Source organism: Sinocyclocheilus grahami, unplaced genomic scaffold (genome assembly GCF_001515645.1).
Source record: "Sinocyclocheilus grahami isolate Dianchi unplaced genomic scaffold, SAMN03320097.WGS_v1.1 scaffold276.1, whole genome shotgun sequence".
Classification (NCBI taxonomy): Eukaryota; Metazoa; Chordata; class Actinopteri; order Cypriniformes; family Cyprinidae; genus Sinocyclocheilus; species Sinocyclocheilus grahami.
In genome coordinates, this window is record NW_015505455.1 from 454,442 (window position 1) to 474,511 (window position 20,070).

At 35.4% G+C, this 20,070-nt stretch overlaps 1 protein-coding gene across 1 annotated transcript in view; it reads right to left on the minus strand.

Moving 5' to 3' along the window:
* LOC107600019 (succinyl-CoA:3-ketoacid coenzyme A transferase 1, mitochondrial-like) overlaps positions 1-20,070 on the minus strand; it is a 73,929-nt gene that overhangs the window by 33,252 nt on the left and 20,607 nt on the right. The window contains exons 8-13 of the mRNA XM_016291786.1: positions 13,342-13,449; positions 13,117-13,231; positions 12,419-12,513; positions 9,416-9,464; positions 9,206-9,278; positions 6,311-6,386 (exon numbers count right to left, since the gene is read on the minus strand). Coding sequence (XP_016147272.1) covers positions 6,311-6,386; positions 9,206-9,278; positions 9,416-9,464; positions 12,419-12,513; positions 13,117-13,231; positions 13,342-13,449 — 516 coding nt within the window. The remainder of the gene's footprint in view (positions 1-6,310; positions 6,387-9,205; positions 9,279-9,415; positions 9,465-12,418; positions 12,514-13,116; positions 13,232-13,341; positions 13,450-20,070) is intronic.

The window sequence follows — 20,070 nt, forward strand, 5'->3', positions numbered from 1 at the left end:
TCTTATTTTTGATGAATAAATAAAAAACAGGTCAATACAATTAAATCAAATCGCGATATAGACTAGTGTCTGTGAATATTAAACTGAAAAAAACTATTTTAAATACAAATCCTCATGTTCTGCATGTTCATTTGATTACCAGAAAATACACAACACAGAATTTGTGAAAAAATATGATTCATTATTATTAGTTATTCATTTTAGATGTTTGCATTTGGAAAAGCTGTGCTTCCTGCATAAACCTGCCCCTGTTGGTTTGGCAGTATAGCTTGCTTGCCCTAGACAGTTACCTTGTTTATTTTCTTAATTCGAGTTACATATATTTTGTTCTATTTGTGTTTTTTAAGTTATTTATAATAAGAGAAGTTTACTGTTAAGTGCACTGATGTCAGACTCATTTTGAATAATAAAGTTTATTGTTAAATACCCTGCTTCCACTACATTGGCCTATTTGTCACATAGTGACACACAAGTGTTTGATGATCACCACATTTGAGTTATCATTGCAAAAAATGTGTTTATGCATATATATTCTGTTTATGTATATACTGTAGTTAATACAGTAGTGTGTCCAAACTTTTGACTATACTATACGGTTATATAGCCTACACAAAGAATATCGGCCGATATATCGATATCGATCTTTTTTTACTCCCGAATATCGGGATTGGCCCCAAAAAACCCATATCGGTTGGGCTCTAGATTTTTGGCCCATATTTAACATAAATGGTTCATACAGAACTATTTTAAGCTTTATATTTGGTATATATTACAGTCATCTATAAATATTTTTATTTTTTCAGGGTTTTTTTTCATTAATATTCTTGAAGTGATAGAAACCATATGAGTGAACATACAGAGATCTTAAAATAAAAAAAATAAAAAAATAAAAAAAGACTTTTGCATGCACAAACTTTTTTGTGCCCTCGAGAAACTATTCACATGTGCATGGGGATTTTTTTGCATGCTTACACAATTTCTAGTTTTATATAACCAATTTCCTTTGTGCATCACTGCTACCTTGCAATAAATAAAGCAAGAGCATGGATGCAATTAATACTGGGAAGTGTGTCCAAACTTTTGACTATACTATACGGTTATATAGCCTACACAAAGAATATCGGCCGATATATCGATATCGATCTTTTTTTACTCCCGAATATCGGGATTGGCCCCAAAAAACCCATATCGGTTGGGCTCTAGATTTTTGGCCCATATTTAACATAAATGGTTCATACAGAACTATTTTAAGCTTTATATTTGGTATATATTACAGTCATCTATAAATATTTTTATTTTTTCAGGGTTTTTTTTCATTAATATTCTTGAAGTGATAGAAACCATATGAGTGAACATACAGAGATCTTAAAATAAAAAAAATAAAAAAATAAAAAAAGACTTTTGCATGCACAAACTTTTTTGTGCCCTCGAGAAACTATTCACATGTGCATGGGGATTTTTTTGCATGCTTACACAATTTCTAGTTTTATATAACCAATTTCCTTTGTGCATCACTGCTACCTTGCAATAAATAAAGCAAGAGCATGGATGCACATCAAAATTCGTCTTTCCTTATAGTAGTACCTCTAATATCAAGGCCTAATGTCCAATTTAGCCTCTGCGGTGGCGGAAAAACCATGACACGAAATGGGCTGATGGCATAATATGGCTGTGTGCATTGTCCTAATTACCAAGTTCAAGAGTCAATAAAAAAAAGAGTGGTTTTGTAATAAAAAAAAAAAGTGTTCAAAATGTGGCTTAGGGCAGTATGTCATATTTCAAGGCCTTCGGTCTCTTTAACGCATATTCTGTGGCGGCCAAAAAACCACACCGCAAAATGGGCTGATGGCACAGGTGGCTCAGTATGCATTGTCCTATATGCCAAGTGTAATGGTTTCTCGTGCGCACATAAAAGTCAGTATATTTTTTATTTTTTACAAAGGTCCTTGAGGCTATGTAATATGGTGCTAAGAATATTGTGAGAAGAAACCCAAAATGCAAAATGAAAAAGTGCATCTTGCACTAAAGAATAACTAAACAGCTGCCACTTCTTGTATGATAAACTTATTTTCATTAAATTCTTAAATTTCTATTATAAAAAAAACTAAATAGGGGCAAAAGTCTGGAAATGCAAATATTTTTCCATACTCTGCTTTCTTTTTTCCACACTTATCCAGACCTGGAAATTACTTAAATCAAATTCCATACTTTTCCAAACCCCGTAGGAACCCTGTATGTTCACAATTGGTCAGTAAGTCCAAATGAATGGATCAAACAGGTGAAAATAGACTAATTACAAAGTAAACTTTTGGAAGTAAACCATTTTTGGCCTCATCTGAATTGAAATGAATGAAATGACTTTAAATGATGATCTATGAGAGAGCTGGGTTTTAGCAATCTGTCAGCTCGCTTAAATTATATATTAACCTTCATACCTGTCGCCACCATAACACCTGTGGTGTTTACAGGGGATTTGTTGACTCATGGTCTGAAAAGTGACAATTAATAACAACAGCTGAACAACAGAACAAATAATAGTTCATCTGACACAACTCTTCCACTTATTATTGGTACCAGCCAATTTGACGTAGCATGTCTTCATCATCATTTGGGATGCTGTGGAGAGGGAGAGCTGCTATCAGCCGATGAGCAGATGGAAGAGGAGGGGTTTTGGTATGTCCCTGTTCCTCTCTTGATAGTATGAGTCTTCCAGCTCAGGCCCTCTGGCTACATTACATTTTGTTGTCCCTTTAGTCTTGAGAGGTGGCCGGGGAGCCCACAGTAATTGAAGGGATTATTGTAATTTGTCTGCCAGGCTTGTCTGATTCATTAAGAGTTTAAAGGCTAACGACAGCTTAGAACAGCACACTCTGTAGCACTGCATGTAGCACATTTGTGTTTGATAATGTACCCTGATGTCCGCACAGACATACTGACCTAAACATATGATCACGGGAGAATATGGACTTTATAAGTCTGTTGTATTTAGGTTAAAGTTGCATTACATTTACATTGCACATTCCCCTAGAAATCGAACACATGACCTTGCCTTTGCTAATGCTATGCTCCACTGATTCAGCTAAAGGAATGCTTTATGTTTCTGACTGAAAGGACATATGTATACCAACCCTCTACATTGCGAGTAAATCACTCGCATATGTGACTAAATCTTCACTCTGGGCGACTAAATGATGTATAATATTAGCCAATTGCTAATATTAAATTCTCAGATTTTACTCGCCAGTGTGTGAGTTGGAGGCTAAGTATAAGTTTAGCACAGATATATTTTCACTCTCCGAACACTCTCTGACTGAGCGCTTCAGAGTTTCACTCTCCGCCAAGCGACCTGCGCTGATTTTCAGTTCATTTCAATGGATGTGCATCGCACCTGTATTTAACGTACCATAAACTTTATGAAGGTGCACGACTCTCCGTCGCTTTGTTTCACACAAATGCAGAGGGAGAGAAGAGAGTTCCTTTGGAATTATTCAGCTTTTAAGAACTACCGCTTTCTCCGGTAGTGGGCGGAACTAATACGCAAATGGCAATCTCATTGGCTGGCGCTCGCCTATTATCGTCCCTGTTTTGATTTCAGCAAATCAGTTTGAGCGAACGCACACAACCAGATTAATATTCATGACTCCAGTAGCTCATTAATCCTTTTCTGCAAAGAAGAGTGGGCCAAAATTCCTGTGAAAGACTCATTGCCAGTTATCGCAAACACTTGATTGCAGTTGTTGCTGCAAAGGGTGGCACAACCAGTTATTAGATTTAGGGGGCAATTACTTTTTCACGTAGTGCCAGGCAGGTTTGGACAGCTTTTTTCCCTTAATAAATGAAATCATAATTTCAAAACTGCAATTTGTATTTACTCAGGTTATCTTTGTGTAATATAAAAATTTGTTTGATGATCTGAATCTTTTAAGTGTGACATATGCAAACAATTAAAAAAACAGGAAGGGGGCAAAAACTTTTTCACACCACTGTATATATATATATATATTATCAGTCTGGCGAGTAAACTAAAAAAATTACTAGCCAATGGCGATTCAATTGCTAATAGTGTAAAAGGATCTGAAATAACATTTCGGTAAAGGCTATTCAAGTTTACATAAAATATTTTGTAGAACTATTTTGTACAAATACATCCTTATTCTGAAAGCCTTTGTACATAATGTGTAATGGGTAGGCAGTTTTTTTTAGTATGCGGGTACAAGTGAGAAAGCCTGAGATTTTTTAAAAAGTCCAGAAATTGGATAAACTCTAAATAAATTAAAATAAAATAACAATAGTAATAAAAAAACAGATCACAACCTAGTCTTACCTAAACAAATAAAAATAAATTAATAAAATAATTGTATCATTTATTAGAATAAACCATATAATAACATATATTCCATAGCCTTATGAATATATAAAAAAAGAAAAAGAAACTGATCATTTAGTTTAGTAGATCATTTAGAAAATTATTTAGCAGATCATTTAGATAGTTTTATCCAAATAAACATTTTTTTTATTTAAAATGTTCATTTAATATCACTAAAAATTATGTATTGGAATATATCATATAATGGCATATATTGAAAAGCTTTGGATACAATTATTTTTATTTACTGATATTAAAATGAATTTTGTTTATCATATATTGGAATATATCATATAATAACATTGGACCCATTGAAATTCCATTATAAGAGGGTAGAAATGGTAAAGCAAGGCACTCAAATGGTAAACCAAAGCACTTGCAACACACCAAGTTCATGTGTTTGATTCTCAGGGAGCACACAAAGTGATAAAGTGCATACTCTGAGTGCTATGGTGCTGTCGCTTTGGATAAAAGCCTCTGACAAATGCATTAATTTAAATGTTATCAAGCTCACCAATCCATATCTTCGCCTTCTTAGACACATTAAGGAGCACATCGTTCATGAGCGTAATCTCTGCATTTTAATGTATGCTTCAGATTTTGCCCTTACCAATGTGCAAGTGAGGAGACTTGGGGGGGGGGGGACTCTGAAAGCAGAGTGCAGCTCATGGTCAGTGTGTGCCAGTTTGTGAGAAATAACCTTCAACCAAACTCGATAAGCGAGACGCGCAGAGGGCCAGGAGGCTGGGAGGCATCAGTCAGTGACAGGGCGAGGGCCCTGGAGAACTATAAATAACCCTGCAGAGGTGTCTGCATGCAGGGCAGCTGTGTATCGACAGTCCCTCAACTGACAGCAGGATCAGGCGCCACAGGCGACAGCCAGCAGAAGAACGGCTCCAAAAAACCACAGCCAACATTGACTCTCATTAAGCCTTGGAAACCTTTTTGTGAACCTAGAGGGAAGCAATGACTTTGGACTTAGGACAATAGGAGGCTAACTGCTGCACAGACAATACTTTTAAACTGACAAGAATTTAAAGACAAGAATTAAACTGAACAATGTGAACGCAAGTATTAGAAAGGAAACTGTTCTGACATGCAGTGGGTCTAATTAACTGGAGCCCATGTTAGCTCAATGGACATTGTACATTTCAATTGTTGAGATTTACTAGTTTTCTTAGTTGTTGTTCTTAACTTTAATGATTCTCATCTCGTGGGTTGTGACTTAAAAAAAATACAGATTACACTTGTGTCAACTTTGAATCCTGAAAATCTGGATTAGCTTTTGGTTTAGCTAATATACAGACCAAAATTTATACGCACACTTGCACTACAATGTTACATTATTAATTAAAATCTTCATGGGTTTGTTTGTTCAAGTGCTACCTGAGTGACAACTTTTTTTTCAGCTTGAAAGGAGATGGTAACAGCCGTAAAATGAGCCCCTACATTTATATTTGTGCTCCTCAGAGAACATCATCTTCTACATGAATCATTTCGGATTTCACGCTGTGAGTTCTGTCATTAGCTGCTCAGTGATTTCCATAAAACAAAAGGAAAGCTCTTGAGTTAATTTCAGCGGGAGACTGGAGAATAGATGCAGATGGAAAGAAGGGAAAGAGTTGGAGTTGGGCTATGATGGTTTTGAAGTTCGGTTTGATTCAGCAATGAATGTGTGCATGATGAAACTATGGATAAGCTTTTACCTTTTACATGTATCTTAACATACTTGAGAAAGACACAACTACAAGCAATTACGCACATACTGTATCTGCAAAACAACTAAATGTTTTATGTGTGGCAAAATGTTTTGTGTGTGTGACACAAATGGCTGGACTGAAGCAAGTGTAATTTTAGCAAAATCTTGTTTTACCTTCACTCTGCTTGGTCAAAGTCAGTCATACTGACATATGTATGGATAAGGGAATGAAACAGTGAACTTGCCGGAATCATCCAGTTGGCCAGATCTCCATACTTGGATACCTGCATGGCTCCTAACATGGTCAAGTTGATATGACCCCTAGAGGAAACAAAAAAATAAATCAAAGCAACAGTGGCAAAACAATGCCATTTTGCTGAAATTTCATGGGCAAAAAAGTTCCACTATCTATTTTCAATAGTGTAGAGATGTATAAAGCACACTTTCACATTCAAACCAAGCAGTTTTCTGTTGGTCTTTTGATATTTGCATATGGAATTATTTTGCTCCCACACAAAATTACTGGACTTTTTAAAATGGAAATTTCACTGAACAATGTTAAATGTAACCGTGTCTTTATTTGCCAATATTATGGCTAAATATTTAAGAGATTCAGAGACTGACAATTAACCTTATATGCTAATGTTTGGTGTCACTAATTAATAAAATAGAATTATAAAAATGTGCAAAAACATAATTTGGTTTCAATGATGTAATCCTGTCTGCAATAAAACACTAAGATCCCTTTTTTCTTCAGTATAGGAATCACAAGAAAAAGCCACTATTTTTGTAATGAGATCATGTCATTTGGTCATGGATTTAACAAATACAAGATATTGCACAAGATTTGTTTCAATACTGACAAACATTTTAAAGAAACAGGTAACAAGTTTATGTTGGTGAACCACAGTACTTCCTTATAACTCATGCTCAATAAGCACATGATTTAAACAGTCATTCAAAAAAAAAAAAAAACCTTCAGACTAGACTAAATCTTTTGTGTAGTAAGGTGTGCCAACAAGTTGAGCCTATTGGCCTGAATTAGTGCACCACTAAACCACTGGGTTGTCAGACGGTCTTATTCATGAATCTACAGACAGACTGTAAGTGGGTGGAAGGGCTCTTTTCTTAATGTACAGTGGGGAAAAAAAGTATTTAGTCAGCCACCAATTGTGCAAGTTCTCCCACTTAAAAAGATGAGAGAGGCCTGTAATTTTCATCATAGGTATACCTCAACTATGAGAGACAAAATGAGAAAAAAAAATCCAGAAAATCACATTGTAGGATTTTTAAAGAATTTATTTGCAAATTATGGTGGAAAATAAGTATTGGGTCAATAACAAAATTTAATCTGTCTTATTCATGAATCTACAGACAGACTGTAAGTGGGTGGAAGGGCTCTTTTCTTAATGTATGTGCTGTCATGATTCCCCTTGTGCCGGGTACAGCAAAGACCCCATGACCATTCACTGTGTTCCCTATTGCACCAGACAATTAAGTCCTAAATATATGACCGCTGCTGGATTCTCAGATGGTGAAAACAGAAATAACAGTGAAGCTTGTCTGAAGAAGGCGTCTGCTGCCTGTGGAAAAATCGATAAGGCTCATAAAACATCAACAGGGAGTTTTCTAAACGACATGGAGCTAATGCCTAACATACAGCTATGCAAATAACAGATTAAAGACAAATTTAACCCACTGTATGTGCTGTCATGATTCCCCTTGTGCCGGGTACAGCAAAGACCCCATGACCATTCACTGTGTTCCCTATTGCACCAGACAATTAAGTCCTAAATATATGACCGCTGCTGGATTCTCAGATGGTGAAAACAGAAATAACAGTGAAGCTTGTCTGAAGAAGGCGTCTGCTGCCTGTGGAAAAATCGATAAGGCTCATAAAACATCAACAGGGAGTTTTCTAAACGACATGGAGCTAATGCCTAACATACAGCTATGCAAATAACAGATTAAAGACAAATTTAAACTTATGACAGCACTAAAAAAGATAGCTGGAATGATTCGAAATAAGCAATGTATTTTTTACTTGCATAAATCATACATGAAAATATGTATTTATATGTATTTAACTCAACCTCAATTTTAACCATTTTATTTCATTTTAATATATATGTGTGTGTGTGTGTGTGTGTGTCTATTTATTTATATATTTATTTATTTAACTCAACTAAGAACTAAGAATTAAAGTAATGTTAACCATTTTATTTAATTGCGATGAATCATATAATTAAATAAAAACTAAACAAAATAAAAAAAATTATGTGGGATATATATATATATATATATACACACACATACAGTATATACTCCACATTAATTTAAGCTGAACTAAAATCATAATTTTTTTAATTAATTTTAATAATAAATGTAGACTTTTATATTATTTTTTAATTAAATTAGAAAAAAAATAGAAGCATTTTCCTTAGTGATCTCAGACTCCAGTAGCTTTTGGGCCTTCAAAAAGTACACTGGAAAAAAAAAACATCACTTAAAATGGTGTCATCAGGAAATTGATATTCACACACACAGGATGCACAATTACACACTCATGCACTTAAGACCAGCAAGAGTCAATTGCTTTATCGACAGCACCGCACGATCTCTCCGTGAAGGCCAGAACAGTCCCAGCAGAGACAAAGCACCTTCGTTCTGGCCGTCTCACCCTACTGAGCAGTACAAGAAGCATCCAATTAAAGTAGCCACCTGTTTTGACAGCGCTGAAAATGTCAGCCAACTTGGCCTGAGGCGCAGGCAGCATCACGGCCGACTCATTGCATATTCTGCCTCCACTCCATCCCTCACTTTCACCATTAACACTCAGCAAACAACCCTTTACCCACTCCAAATCAAGCCAAAACAGCCACGGCGCTTCATTCGACACGAAAAGTCACATTTATTTTCAGGAATGCCTAAGTGAGCTCTTCCACCCACAGCTGGCCTCTTTAAAAGTATCAGCATCTGGGTCAAAGTACTCAGCCTGTCTGAGGAACAATCTACTGAAAGTCAACTTGTGAAAATTTTTTTGCGTGAATGGTTACAAAACACTGAATATATATATATAAAAAGTCCTTATATATATGACTGAATAAAGTTTTAAGGACTTAAATGTGATTCGTCCTTACCCTCTGATCATGGCAAAGGAATCGTCGCTAGAGAAATAAGCGGCTCCAGGAAGAACTGTGACAGTTTCTTTACCTGAAAGAGTGAGGGTGAAATGGGAAGAGATTTCATTAAGTGCTCTGAATGGACAAATTAGGTTATTAAAAGGCAATTTATGCAATACTAATGGTGTATAACTGTCTACTAGTATGAAAATGAGGGATAATTATTACCAGCGTTGATGAGATCTGGATCAACTTCTTCCTCTGTTGGGTAGGGGCCCTGAAATATTCAAAAAGCACAAAAACAGTACTTATAAATGCTTTTATGAGGAGCGTAAAAATCACTCATATTAATACAGAAATAAATATGAAATATAACAACAACATTTAAAGGGTTAGTTCACCCAAAAATTAAAATTCTGTTATTACTCACCCTCATGAAACCCGTAAGACATTCGTCCATCTTCGGAACACAATTTAAGATATTTTTGATGAAATCTGAGGGCTCTCTGACCCTCCCATAGACAGCAAGGTAACTACCACATTCAAGGTCTAGAAAAGTACCAAGATGATCGACAAAGTAGTCCGTGTGACATCAGTGGTTCAACTGTAAAGTTACGACGCTACGAGAATACTTTCACTTTGGACGCACGTTCACGACAGTATCATGACGCGAGTGTGTGGCGGCGCTGACCCAGATCCGGCGTGATCCAGCGCCAGCGCGGCCACACGCGCATGATACTGTCGTGAACGCGTGTCCAAAGTGTAGAGAAGAGACGAAAATGTGGAATAAAGTTTTGGGTGAACTAACCCTTTAAAGTTAAATGGAGCCAAGGATTCAACTGTTGCTTCATGTGCAGTAGATGAAGAACATTTACACAGATCTGACGTTTTTGTGTATGAATTCATTATTGTTCCTTTCATATATAATACCTACTGTACATCTAATAGCAGTAATATCTGACATTAATATTTCTATCATACAAACTACAGATCCAATTGAAATGTACACTACCGTTCAAAAGTTTGGGGATGGGAATTTTTTTTTAAGTCAAGTCTCACATGATCACCAAGGCTGCATTTATTTGATCAAAAATACAGTAAAAACAATTGTATTGTGAAATATTATTACAATTTAAAATATATTTTCTGTTTTGATGTAATTTTAATATATTAAAATTATATATATATATTAGTGTCACATGATCCTTCAGAAATCATTCTAATATGCTGATTCACTACTCAAGAAACATTTCCTATTATCATCAATGTTGAAAACAGTTGTGCTGCTTGAAAGTTTTGTGGAAAGAAAGTTCAAAAGATCAGCATTTATTTAAAAAATAAATCTTTTGTAACATTATAAATGTCTTTACTATCACTTTTAATACATTTTATGTGTCCTTAACGAATAAAAGTTTTCAAAACACTTTTGAAAGGTAGTGTAGTTTCTAAATAATTTATACTTCTGCATGTCAACATTTCAAAAACAACAACAACTTTTTTTAAAGTGATTTTCTGTCTCAAATGGTTAGTGACAGTATCATGACGCGAGTGTGTGGCGGCGCTGACCCAGATCCGGCGTGATCCAGCGCCAGCGCGGCCACACGCTCATGATACTGTCGTGAACGCGTGTCCAAAGTGTAGAGAAGAGATGAAAATGTGGAATAAAGTCATTATTTTTGTTTTCTTTGCGCAAAAAAGTATTCTCGTAGCGTCGTAACTTTACAGTTGAACCACTGATGTCACACGGACATCTTTGTCGATCATCTTGGTACTTTTCTAGACCTTGAATGTGGTAGTTACCTTGCTGTCTATGGGAGGGTCAGAGAGCCCTCAGATTTCATCAAAAATATCTTAAATTGTGTTCCGAAGATGAATGAAGGTCTTACGGGTTTCGAACAACACGAGGGTGAGTAATTAATGACAGAATTTTCATTTTTGGGTGAACTAACCCTTTAAAGTTAAATGGAGCCAAGGATTCAACTGTTGCTTCATGTGCAGTAGATGAAGAACATTTACACAGATCTGACGTTTTTGTGTATGAATTCATTATTGTTCCTTTCATTTATAATACCTACTGTACATCTAATAGCAGTAATATCTGACATTAATATTTCTATCATACAAACTACAGATCCAATTGAAATGTACACTACCGTTCAAAAGTTTGGGGATGGGAATTGTTTTTTAAGTCAAGTCTCACATGATCACCAAGGCTGCATTTATTTGATCAAAAATACAGTAAAAACAATTGTATTGTGAAATATTATTACAATTTAAAATATATTTTCTGTTTTGATGTAATTTTAATATATTAAAATTTTATATATATATATTAGTGTCACATGATCCTTCAGAAATCATTCTAATATGCCGATTCACTACTCAAGAAACATTTCCTATTATCATCAATGTTGAAAACAGTTGTGCTGCTTGATAGTTTTGTGGAAAGAAAGTTCAAAAGATCAGCATTTATTTAAAAAAGAAATCTTTTGTAACATTATAAATGTCTTTACTATCACTTTTAATACATTTTATGTGTCCTTAACGAATAAAAGTTTTCAAAACACTTTTGAAAGGTAGTGTAGTTTCTAAATAATTTATACTTCTGCATGTCAACATTTCAAAAACAACAACAACTTTTTTTAAAGTGATTTTCTGTCTCAAATGGTTAGTTCACCCAAAAATGAAAATTAGCCCATAAATTACTCACCCTCAAGTCATCCTTGCGCAACGTTGACCTCATACGTCATCCGCCCTGAGCTGCTTCAGTGTACAACAGTGAGCGCAAGCTACATTAAAGTGATTATTAAATTTTGAATATGGAAATTTTTCTTACAAAAACGCATTGATTCGCTACAGAAGGCCTTTGTTCACCCCCCCGGAGCCGTGTGAGACACTTTTTTTATGGATGGGCACTTTTTATTTAACTTCTTTTGGACTGAAGCATGCAACACCCGCTGAGTGCCATGAAACAGCTTGAAAGATCAAAGACAATTTTTAATATAACTCCGACTGGATTCGTCTGAAAGAAGAAAGTCATATACACCTAGGATGACTTGAGGGTGAGTAATTTATGGGCTAATTTTCATTTTTGGGTGAACTAACCCTTTAACATAAACATGAATACAAGGACAATAAAATCATAACAGACAGGATTTTCAAATGCTTGTATAACTGAATTTCTAACCATATTTAGCAAATTCAATACAAATCTGTGAAAGGAGAACTTACCAGCCCCAGAATGCCATTTTCACTCTGCAGGTGGACGGTAATATCCGGTTTAATGAAATTACTGGCCAGCATGGGGATTCCGATGCCCAGGTTAGCTAAAAATGTAATCAAACCGCATTAATGGATTATCAAGAGAGACACACAGGAAATTAAATTTTTTAGTAAACATTAAAGCCATTGTTGCTTATAATTATTGGCTAAAATTAAAGGAAAATCTCTCCAAATTTCAGAATAGTTTTCAAGTGCTTGTAATATAGCACACAAGCTGTGTGATTCACTTCTATTATTCGCTGAAAGCTTCGATCACCATTCATTGTAATTGCATGGCAAAGACAGATTCTTCAAAATTTCCCCTTTTTTCGTTCACAAAACCGCCATACAGTTTTGGAACAACATGAGGGTGAGTACATGTTGACTGAATTTTTTTTTTTCAGGTAAACTAAATAAAAGAGTGACATGGTCTGAAACACTGTACATACCGTACATCCCGTCCTCAAACTCCAGCGCAGCTCTGCGAATAATCCTCTCTCTCACAACATCAGAGTCTTTCTTGGCAAAGACAGATTCTTCAAAATTCCCCCTTTTTTCGTTCACAAAACCGCCATACATGAGGGTGAGTACATGTTGACTGAATTAATTTTTTTCAGGTAAACTAAATAAAAAAAGAAGAGTGACATGGTCTGAAACACTGTACATACCGTACATCCCGTCCTCAAACTCCAGCGCAGCTCTGCGAATAATCCTCTCTCTCACAACATCAGAGTCTTTCTTGGGTTTGGGATTTTCAGCCTGGCCTTTCTTTACTGTACGCCTCTGCAAAAGGTCAGACAGAGGGGTGGCAATAAGGAGAAAAAAAGATGAAGGAGGATAGATGGATAAAGGATAACTGATAGAAACGAGCCAGACAAGTCAAGCCACCTCACCTCGATCCGCTTCTCGTAGCGATCTCCCTTGACGATCCGGTGGACGTAGATGCTGGGGATGTGGATGTCTTCTGCTGCAAATGTGCCCACGTCTGCAATCTCCTCAACCTGAAGACAGAACATAGACCAGCTGATGATGACAATGATACAGTAAGAAAGTAACTACAGATGGGCAGAATTGCTGACTACCAGTTCAACAACAAGCTTGTTGATTAGAGTGGTCAAGATTTATTTAAGTAGCTTTAAATGTCGTTTGCAGTGGGTGCCATAACCTCTCAGAGACAGTTTTTGTATGTTGACAGCATGTAGCACTTAGCATGCTAAGAGTCTATAAGTACTGTCAGCATGGCAAACTGTCAGATAAGTTGCTTCTCTAAATTCATCCCTTTTAAAGCACTGTCGCACTACAGATCACCTGCCATGAATAATGTTTTGGCTATTTAGCATAATCCGTAAGGATCCTTTTTTGTAAGGACTATAATTTTCTGCAATAAAAGAATGTATATATTTAGCCTATTTACTTGCTGAATGTCAGTCAGTATATACAAAAGTTTGGGGTCAATAAGATTTGTATTTTTTGTTTTGGAAAAAGATACATTTTATTCAGCAAGGATGCATTAAATTGGTTTGAAAGTGACAGTAAAGACTTTAGAAAAAAATTCAGTTTTCAAAGAAATGTTTCATGAGGACCAAATTAGATTGATTTCTGGTGGATCATGTGACACTGAGTGAAGACTGGAGTAATGATGCTGAAAATTCAGCTTTGCCATCACAGGAAAAAATTACTGTCTGCCATGAGGCAGCTGCCACTTACTTTCGTTATGTTGTTTATGTTTATATTGTTATTAAAGTTACACATGCCGGTTTCTGCCTCCTTCTTCCCAGAGTCTTTAAATTTATTACATGCATATATAAATATATACACATACACACTTTCCTTAAATCATCCTGGCGATCTATTGTCTCAAGACTCTTGGGTGGGGTTTGAAAACCTGCAATTTAAATGGACGCCAGGCTAGATGACAGTTCAGTGTCTGACAATACATCAGTGCCCTGTATCATCATCTATCATCAGCTCTCTGTCTGCGATCCATTACAGCTGAAAAAGTACTACACACTGTAGGTCAAACTGCCCCTGAAAATGGTGGAGACGCCTTACACTGTGTCAAATGTAAGAAAAAGCTTTGATTCTGAATTCAGATATGTTGATTTTGCCTTTATCGACTTTACACAGCATTGATATGGGCAGCTTTGAGGACCCTACAGGGAACAATAAACCTGTCACATATAAGCAGCCTGATTGAGGAGGGTTTGCCCTGCAAATGGGAAAATGTTAACCTATCTGTCTTAGGAGACTAGAGAATATGAGAATCAGGGAATGAAGTGCTGACAGCAACTCAAGACTCAAAAAAAAAAAAAGTTTACTTGAAGTAAAATTTCTAATACTTCTTTATATATCAGGCTGAAGTCAGTTTTCATAAAAGCAGGGTTTACAGAGATGTTTGGCAGAATGTGCACAAAGCTCTTGTCATAGCTCTTTTACATACAATTACATGACCAAAAACGACCATTATTAATAACAAACCTGGTGATTAATCAACAACATTCATTCCACACTAGCTATCAATATTTGTGAATTTTATTATTTGCATATTCTAAGTTGGCACTTCTAACCTGTTACAGGAAACACAAAAAACAATAACATTTACCATTATTAACCGCAAACCTAGTGATTAATTATTAATACCCCAATACTAGTGTATATTACATTTGTGCAATTTTAATATTTGCATATAAGAAAATATGCAAAATATGCTTTTATAAGAAACACAAGAACCAATAGCATTTAACTTTATTAATAACAAGCCTAGTGATTAATTTCTAGTACTCCATTACTAGTTCATTTCTGCAATTTAAATATTTGCATATTCAACCTTGGCACTTGGAGAAACACAAGAACCAATAGTGTTTACCATTACTAATGACAACCCTGGCGATTAATTATAAATGCTCCATACTGATAATTAATATCCCATTTGTGCAATTTTAATATTTGCATTTTCAAATGTGGCATATGTAACCATTTACGAGAAACACAAGAACCAACAGTGTTTACCATTATTATCAACAAACCTGGTGATTAATTATTAATACTCCAAACTAATAAATAATTAATATCTCATTTGTCCAAGTGTAATATTTGCATACTCAAATGTGGCACTTGTATCCAGTTACAAGAAACAAGAGAACCAATAGTGTTTGCCATTACTAATAACAAACCTATAGAGATTAAATATTTGTAATACTCCAAAATTAGTGATTAATATTTAATTTGTGCAGCTTTAATATTAACCGGTTACTGTAAACGTTTAACCGGTTACAAGACACACAAAAAACAATAGCATGTGAAACATCCTGCTAAAAAAAAAACTCTGTTTATGTTTCATGGAACAGAGAAAATGATACGTTTAAAAATTTTACATTTTTGATGAACTTTGTGATCAGTAATTATATAGTGTAAACTCATTTGACGCAGATTTGATTGATTATGTTTTCAGAAACGTGTTTTCATCCGCATCCTCCTGTGATGAATGTTGATGTTGTGTACCTGTTCTGGTGGTGTGTGTGATAACAGCATAATGTCGCACACGCAGTTTCACAGACAGCGCCACTGAGAGCTCAGAGAGCAGCTAAGCACTCCTTTAAGGACCAAAAATAAGCTCTTAAAATACTGAACAAAAACGTGAAGCTCAGATAAAGGCTCAGGGGATAAACACAATTCGCCAAGAACCAAATCGATGCGCCCAAAGCATGTTTAAGCCCTGCAAATGTGCACAAACAGAGAAAAGAGGCCAGGCTTCCTAAGGATCCTACCACCAGCGCACCAGTGTGCCTTTACTTGTCAAATTCAGCACACTTGTGCATTGTACATAAAGGGATATTTCCTGAAATCGGTGCATATTACAAATGTGTCCTCTGCACGCGGCACCGTTAGAAACGGCAAAAAGATGAGCCTAGATTGAGCTGTGTTGCTGTTGTCATGGTTACCGCTGGTAGCATTTGGCTTTTTATCATTAGACGGGCTGCGCAGGACGGCGAGTGATTGAAGGGCTCAGGCTTCCAGACGGCCTAAGGGTTTAATGCAGAGCTCTGGAGAGTTTGCTGCCTCATTAACCCTTCATGCACACGTCATACAGTAGGAAACAAAATGATAGCATATTGGTTAAAGGAACAGTACACCCAAAATGAAAATGGTCATTATTTACTCAACCTCATGTCAGGCCAAATCTGTATGCTGTTACATAAAATTGTCATTATTAAAGAAACTTTGCAATTCAAATAAATTAAAAAAATGTTTTTATTATTATTGAACTAATCCTTTAAAGTGACAATTAGGGAGGTGAATATTATATTATATTACATTATTAAAAAACAACTGCAGTAACTGCATTTATATTATACTGAAGTATTTTTAATTTAGAATGTTGTAGATGTATGTACTGCTTTACATTGATGCATTTATATTATATTGCTTTCTTTTATAGTATATTACATTATATATGAAAAATAACTGCTTTATATTGATGCATTTATATTTTATATAATAAAGTATTTTAATATTTAATGTGAAGAAATAGTGTGTATACTGATTTACATTTGCTACATTTTTAATATTTTATATTATATAAAATATTTTATTTTATACTATATTATATAAAAATTGCTGCTTTGTATTGCTGCATTTATATTATATTCTAAATAATATTTTTAATTTATAATGTGAAAAGGTAGGGTGTATACTGCTTTACAATGCTACTTATATTATATTATATATTATTATATTACGTTATAAAAACACAAATGATCAATTATCAATTAGTTAGTGTTATAATATTAGTTAATATTATTTTTTAAATAATTTTATAAAATAAGACATATGCTTTTGACAGATTTTTGAGCTATAAATTACATATCATATACAGATATCTCATGATACTGTGTCACATATTATCTATCTATCTATATCTCTCTCTCTCTCTCTATATATATATATTATATACACGGACACACACACACACACAAGTAGCCCCCAGGAATAAACTCAGATATTGACATATCTTCCTCTGAAGTGGCGTTTGGTCTTCAGTGGGAATGAAAATAAGTTTGATGTCACCTAGAAAGAAGGAAAACAGGGATACAAAATCCCTGAGGGATACAGAGAAACCTTTTTTCGCAGGATTTGTTCTTTTTTTGGACTAAGATCCTCGTCAAAGCCAGTTAAATCTACAGAAGCTGATGGACCCATGTTGTTGTAATGAAACAGCTGGTGTCTCGATCAGAAACATGCAGTGGATATATTCTACATATCACTTAGAATGAGGCAGGTAGCTAAAAATGATCACGTGTTTATTTTTGCATGTCTCACTTTATACCAAATGCCAAGCACAGGCAACAGAAGGCGCACAAATAAACCATAATCTTCAAAAATAGTTAGGCATTGTGGCAATGTATGATGAGACAAATCTAAATCCAAAAATCCAATGGAGGCATGAACATTACTAAGCTAACAACATGTGACATTTTCTAAAAAAAAAAAACACAAAACAAGGTATGTTTAAAAATACTGAGGATAGATTTTGTGTAGTAGTGTTTTTGTACAGTGTTGTGTGTTTTTAAATTAAAAAACAAACAAACATATATTTCTTCTCTTCTTGGTCCTCTCCAGATGTTTTTGAAACAGGTTTCAGCTCAGTAGGAGTATGTTAGAGGAGTCCTGGCCTATCAGCAGCATGCACCTTGAGGGTCCGCCAACCTGAGGCTAAATACAATTTCCACTTCACTCAAGTGGCCCTTGAGGGAAATATGCACCAACTGAAGAAAAGGGGACCTCTAAAGAAACAGGTACGTTTTAAAAATGGTATTTATCGACATGTAGCACATTTTCAAAAAATGAATCTACACCAAGGGCCTTTCAAATAAATGAATAAGGCAATCTACAATATAAATAGTTGATTATCATACAGTCTCTGCGCATAGTACATATTGTGTGTGTATATATATATATATACACACACACACATACACTCATACATATATATATATATTTTATATATATTACTAATAGGTAGGGATGGGTACCGAAACCCGGTATCTAATCGGTCCCGGGGCTAAATTATGAAGGACCGGAGTATCGATAAGCTCTGACGTTAACGGTTCTGCTGTCGGTACTGGAGAAATTAAGAAAACACACATACATTTATTATTGCTATAGATACATTGTCTTGCAAATTCTGTCTCACCAGAGTCGCCAGCTGTTTTTATATGCAATAATATTCAAACATTTGTCTATGATTCCTTTTTGCTATTCGCAACTCAGAAGCGAGATCGCACTCGTGCGGAGGAGCTTCAGCACGCGCAACATGAAAGCCCTGTTTAATTATGATAGAGGAGAGAACTAAACATTCAAATGTCTGCTTACACTTTAGGCCTGTGGCTGTTTTATTAAGCTATTTTTATTTAGATTTTGGCTTCTAAGGATTATAGCCGCGTTTCTTCTAGTGCAACTTTTTTCCCTTCATAGCGGTGTGTATTCGTTCCTCCCTAAAACCCAAACTTAAAAGTCAGATTCAGCACAATCGGTGATTGTTGAAAAAAGACCATCTCATACTGTTGCTAAATTGCGGGACATGTTTGATAATAAAACGTTGAGAGCTTCGGGGGCATGTCCAATCAATCAAATACACACAAAATATGTCAAAATGGCCGGTTTGGAGAGTATTTACTTAATAAACACATTTTATGTCTTAAGTGGACGAGAACAGTTGGGAGAAAATCCGATGTGTGTCAATATATTGTCTTAACGTGACAGACTGGCGCCTGGGCCATCAGTTAATCAAACAACAAAATGCAAAGACAAAATCACTCACAGCTCTTAATCTGAATTACGTTATAGCTTTAATAAGTATTAATCTATCAATACATACAGTGAAAACTGTAATTATTTAACTTACTTGTAATACTTAATTACTTGTAATTACTTACCTGAACAGTAATGTTAGTAGACCTTCATGGAAAAATGAAAGCACTGTTTATTTCATTTCATTTGTACATTTGTTTTATTGTATTTGTCAGTTTGTTTTACTTTGTTCCTTTGTTCATGTTTTTACTGTATCTTATATATATAAATAAACAAAAAGTACAGATAGGAATACCGTTAAAGTACCGAATCGATAAGCAGTATCGGTAAAAGTAGTAATACCATTAAAACCTTAACGATACCCATCCCTACTAATAGGGTTGTAATGGTACACGTATTCGTACCGGAAATTTTCGGTATAGGTCTTTCGGTTCGGTATGCATGTGTATACATTGTTTTAACCACTGCATGAGTGTGAAGCCTGTGTTATACTTTCCACATGAGCAATCCGGACATGTACACGGACAGCGCAGATGCGGACTACTTGTATTTATACTACCGAAAGCATACGCTGATGGTCCGCTCCACGGACGTGTTCCATACATGCGCAGTAGATCGGCTTGAACAGTAAACAAACATTTATTAGTTATTGCACATCTGGCTGTCTTTATCTTGTTTTATCAAATGATTGTACATGTTCGAGTAGCAACAGGCTTATTCACACAGCCTGCGCATGTGCAGTTGGTGCTTTTGTAGCCTACGGACAAGTACGCGCGGTCACAAAAAATGGGAGGCACACTCTCCGATGACGA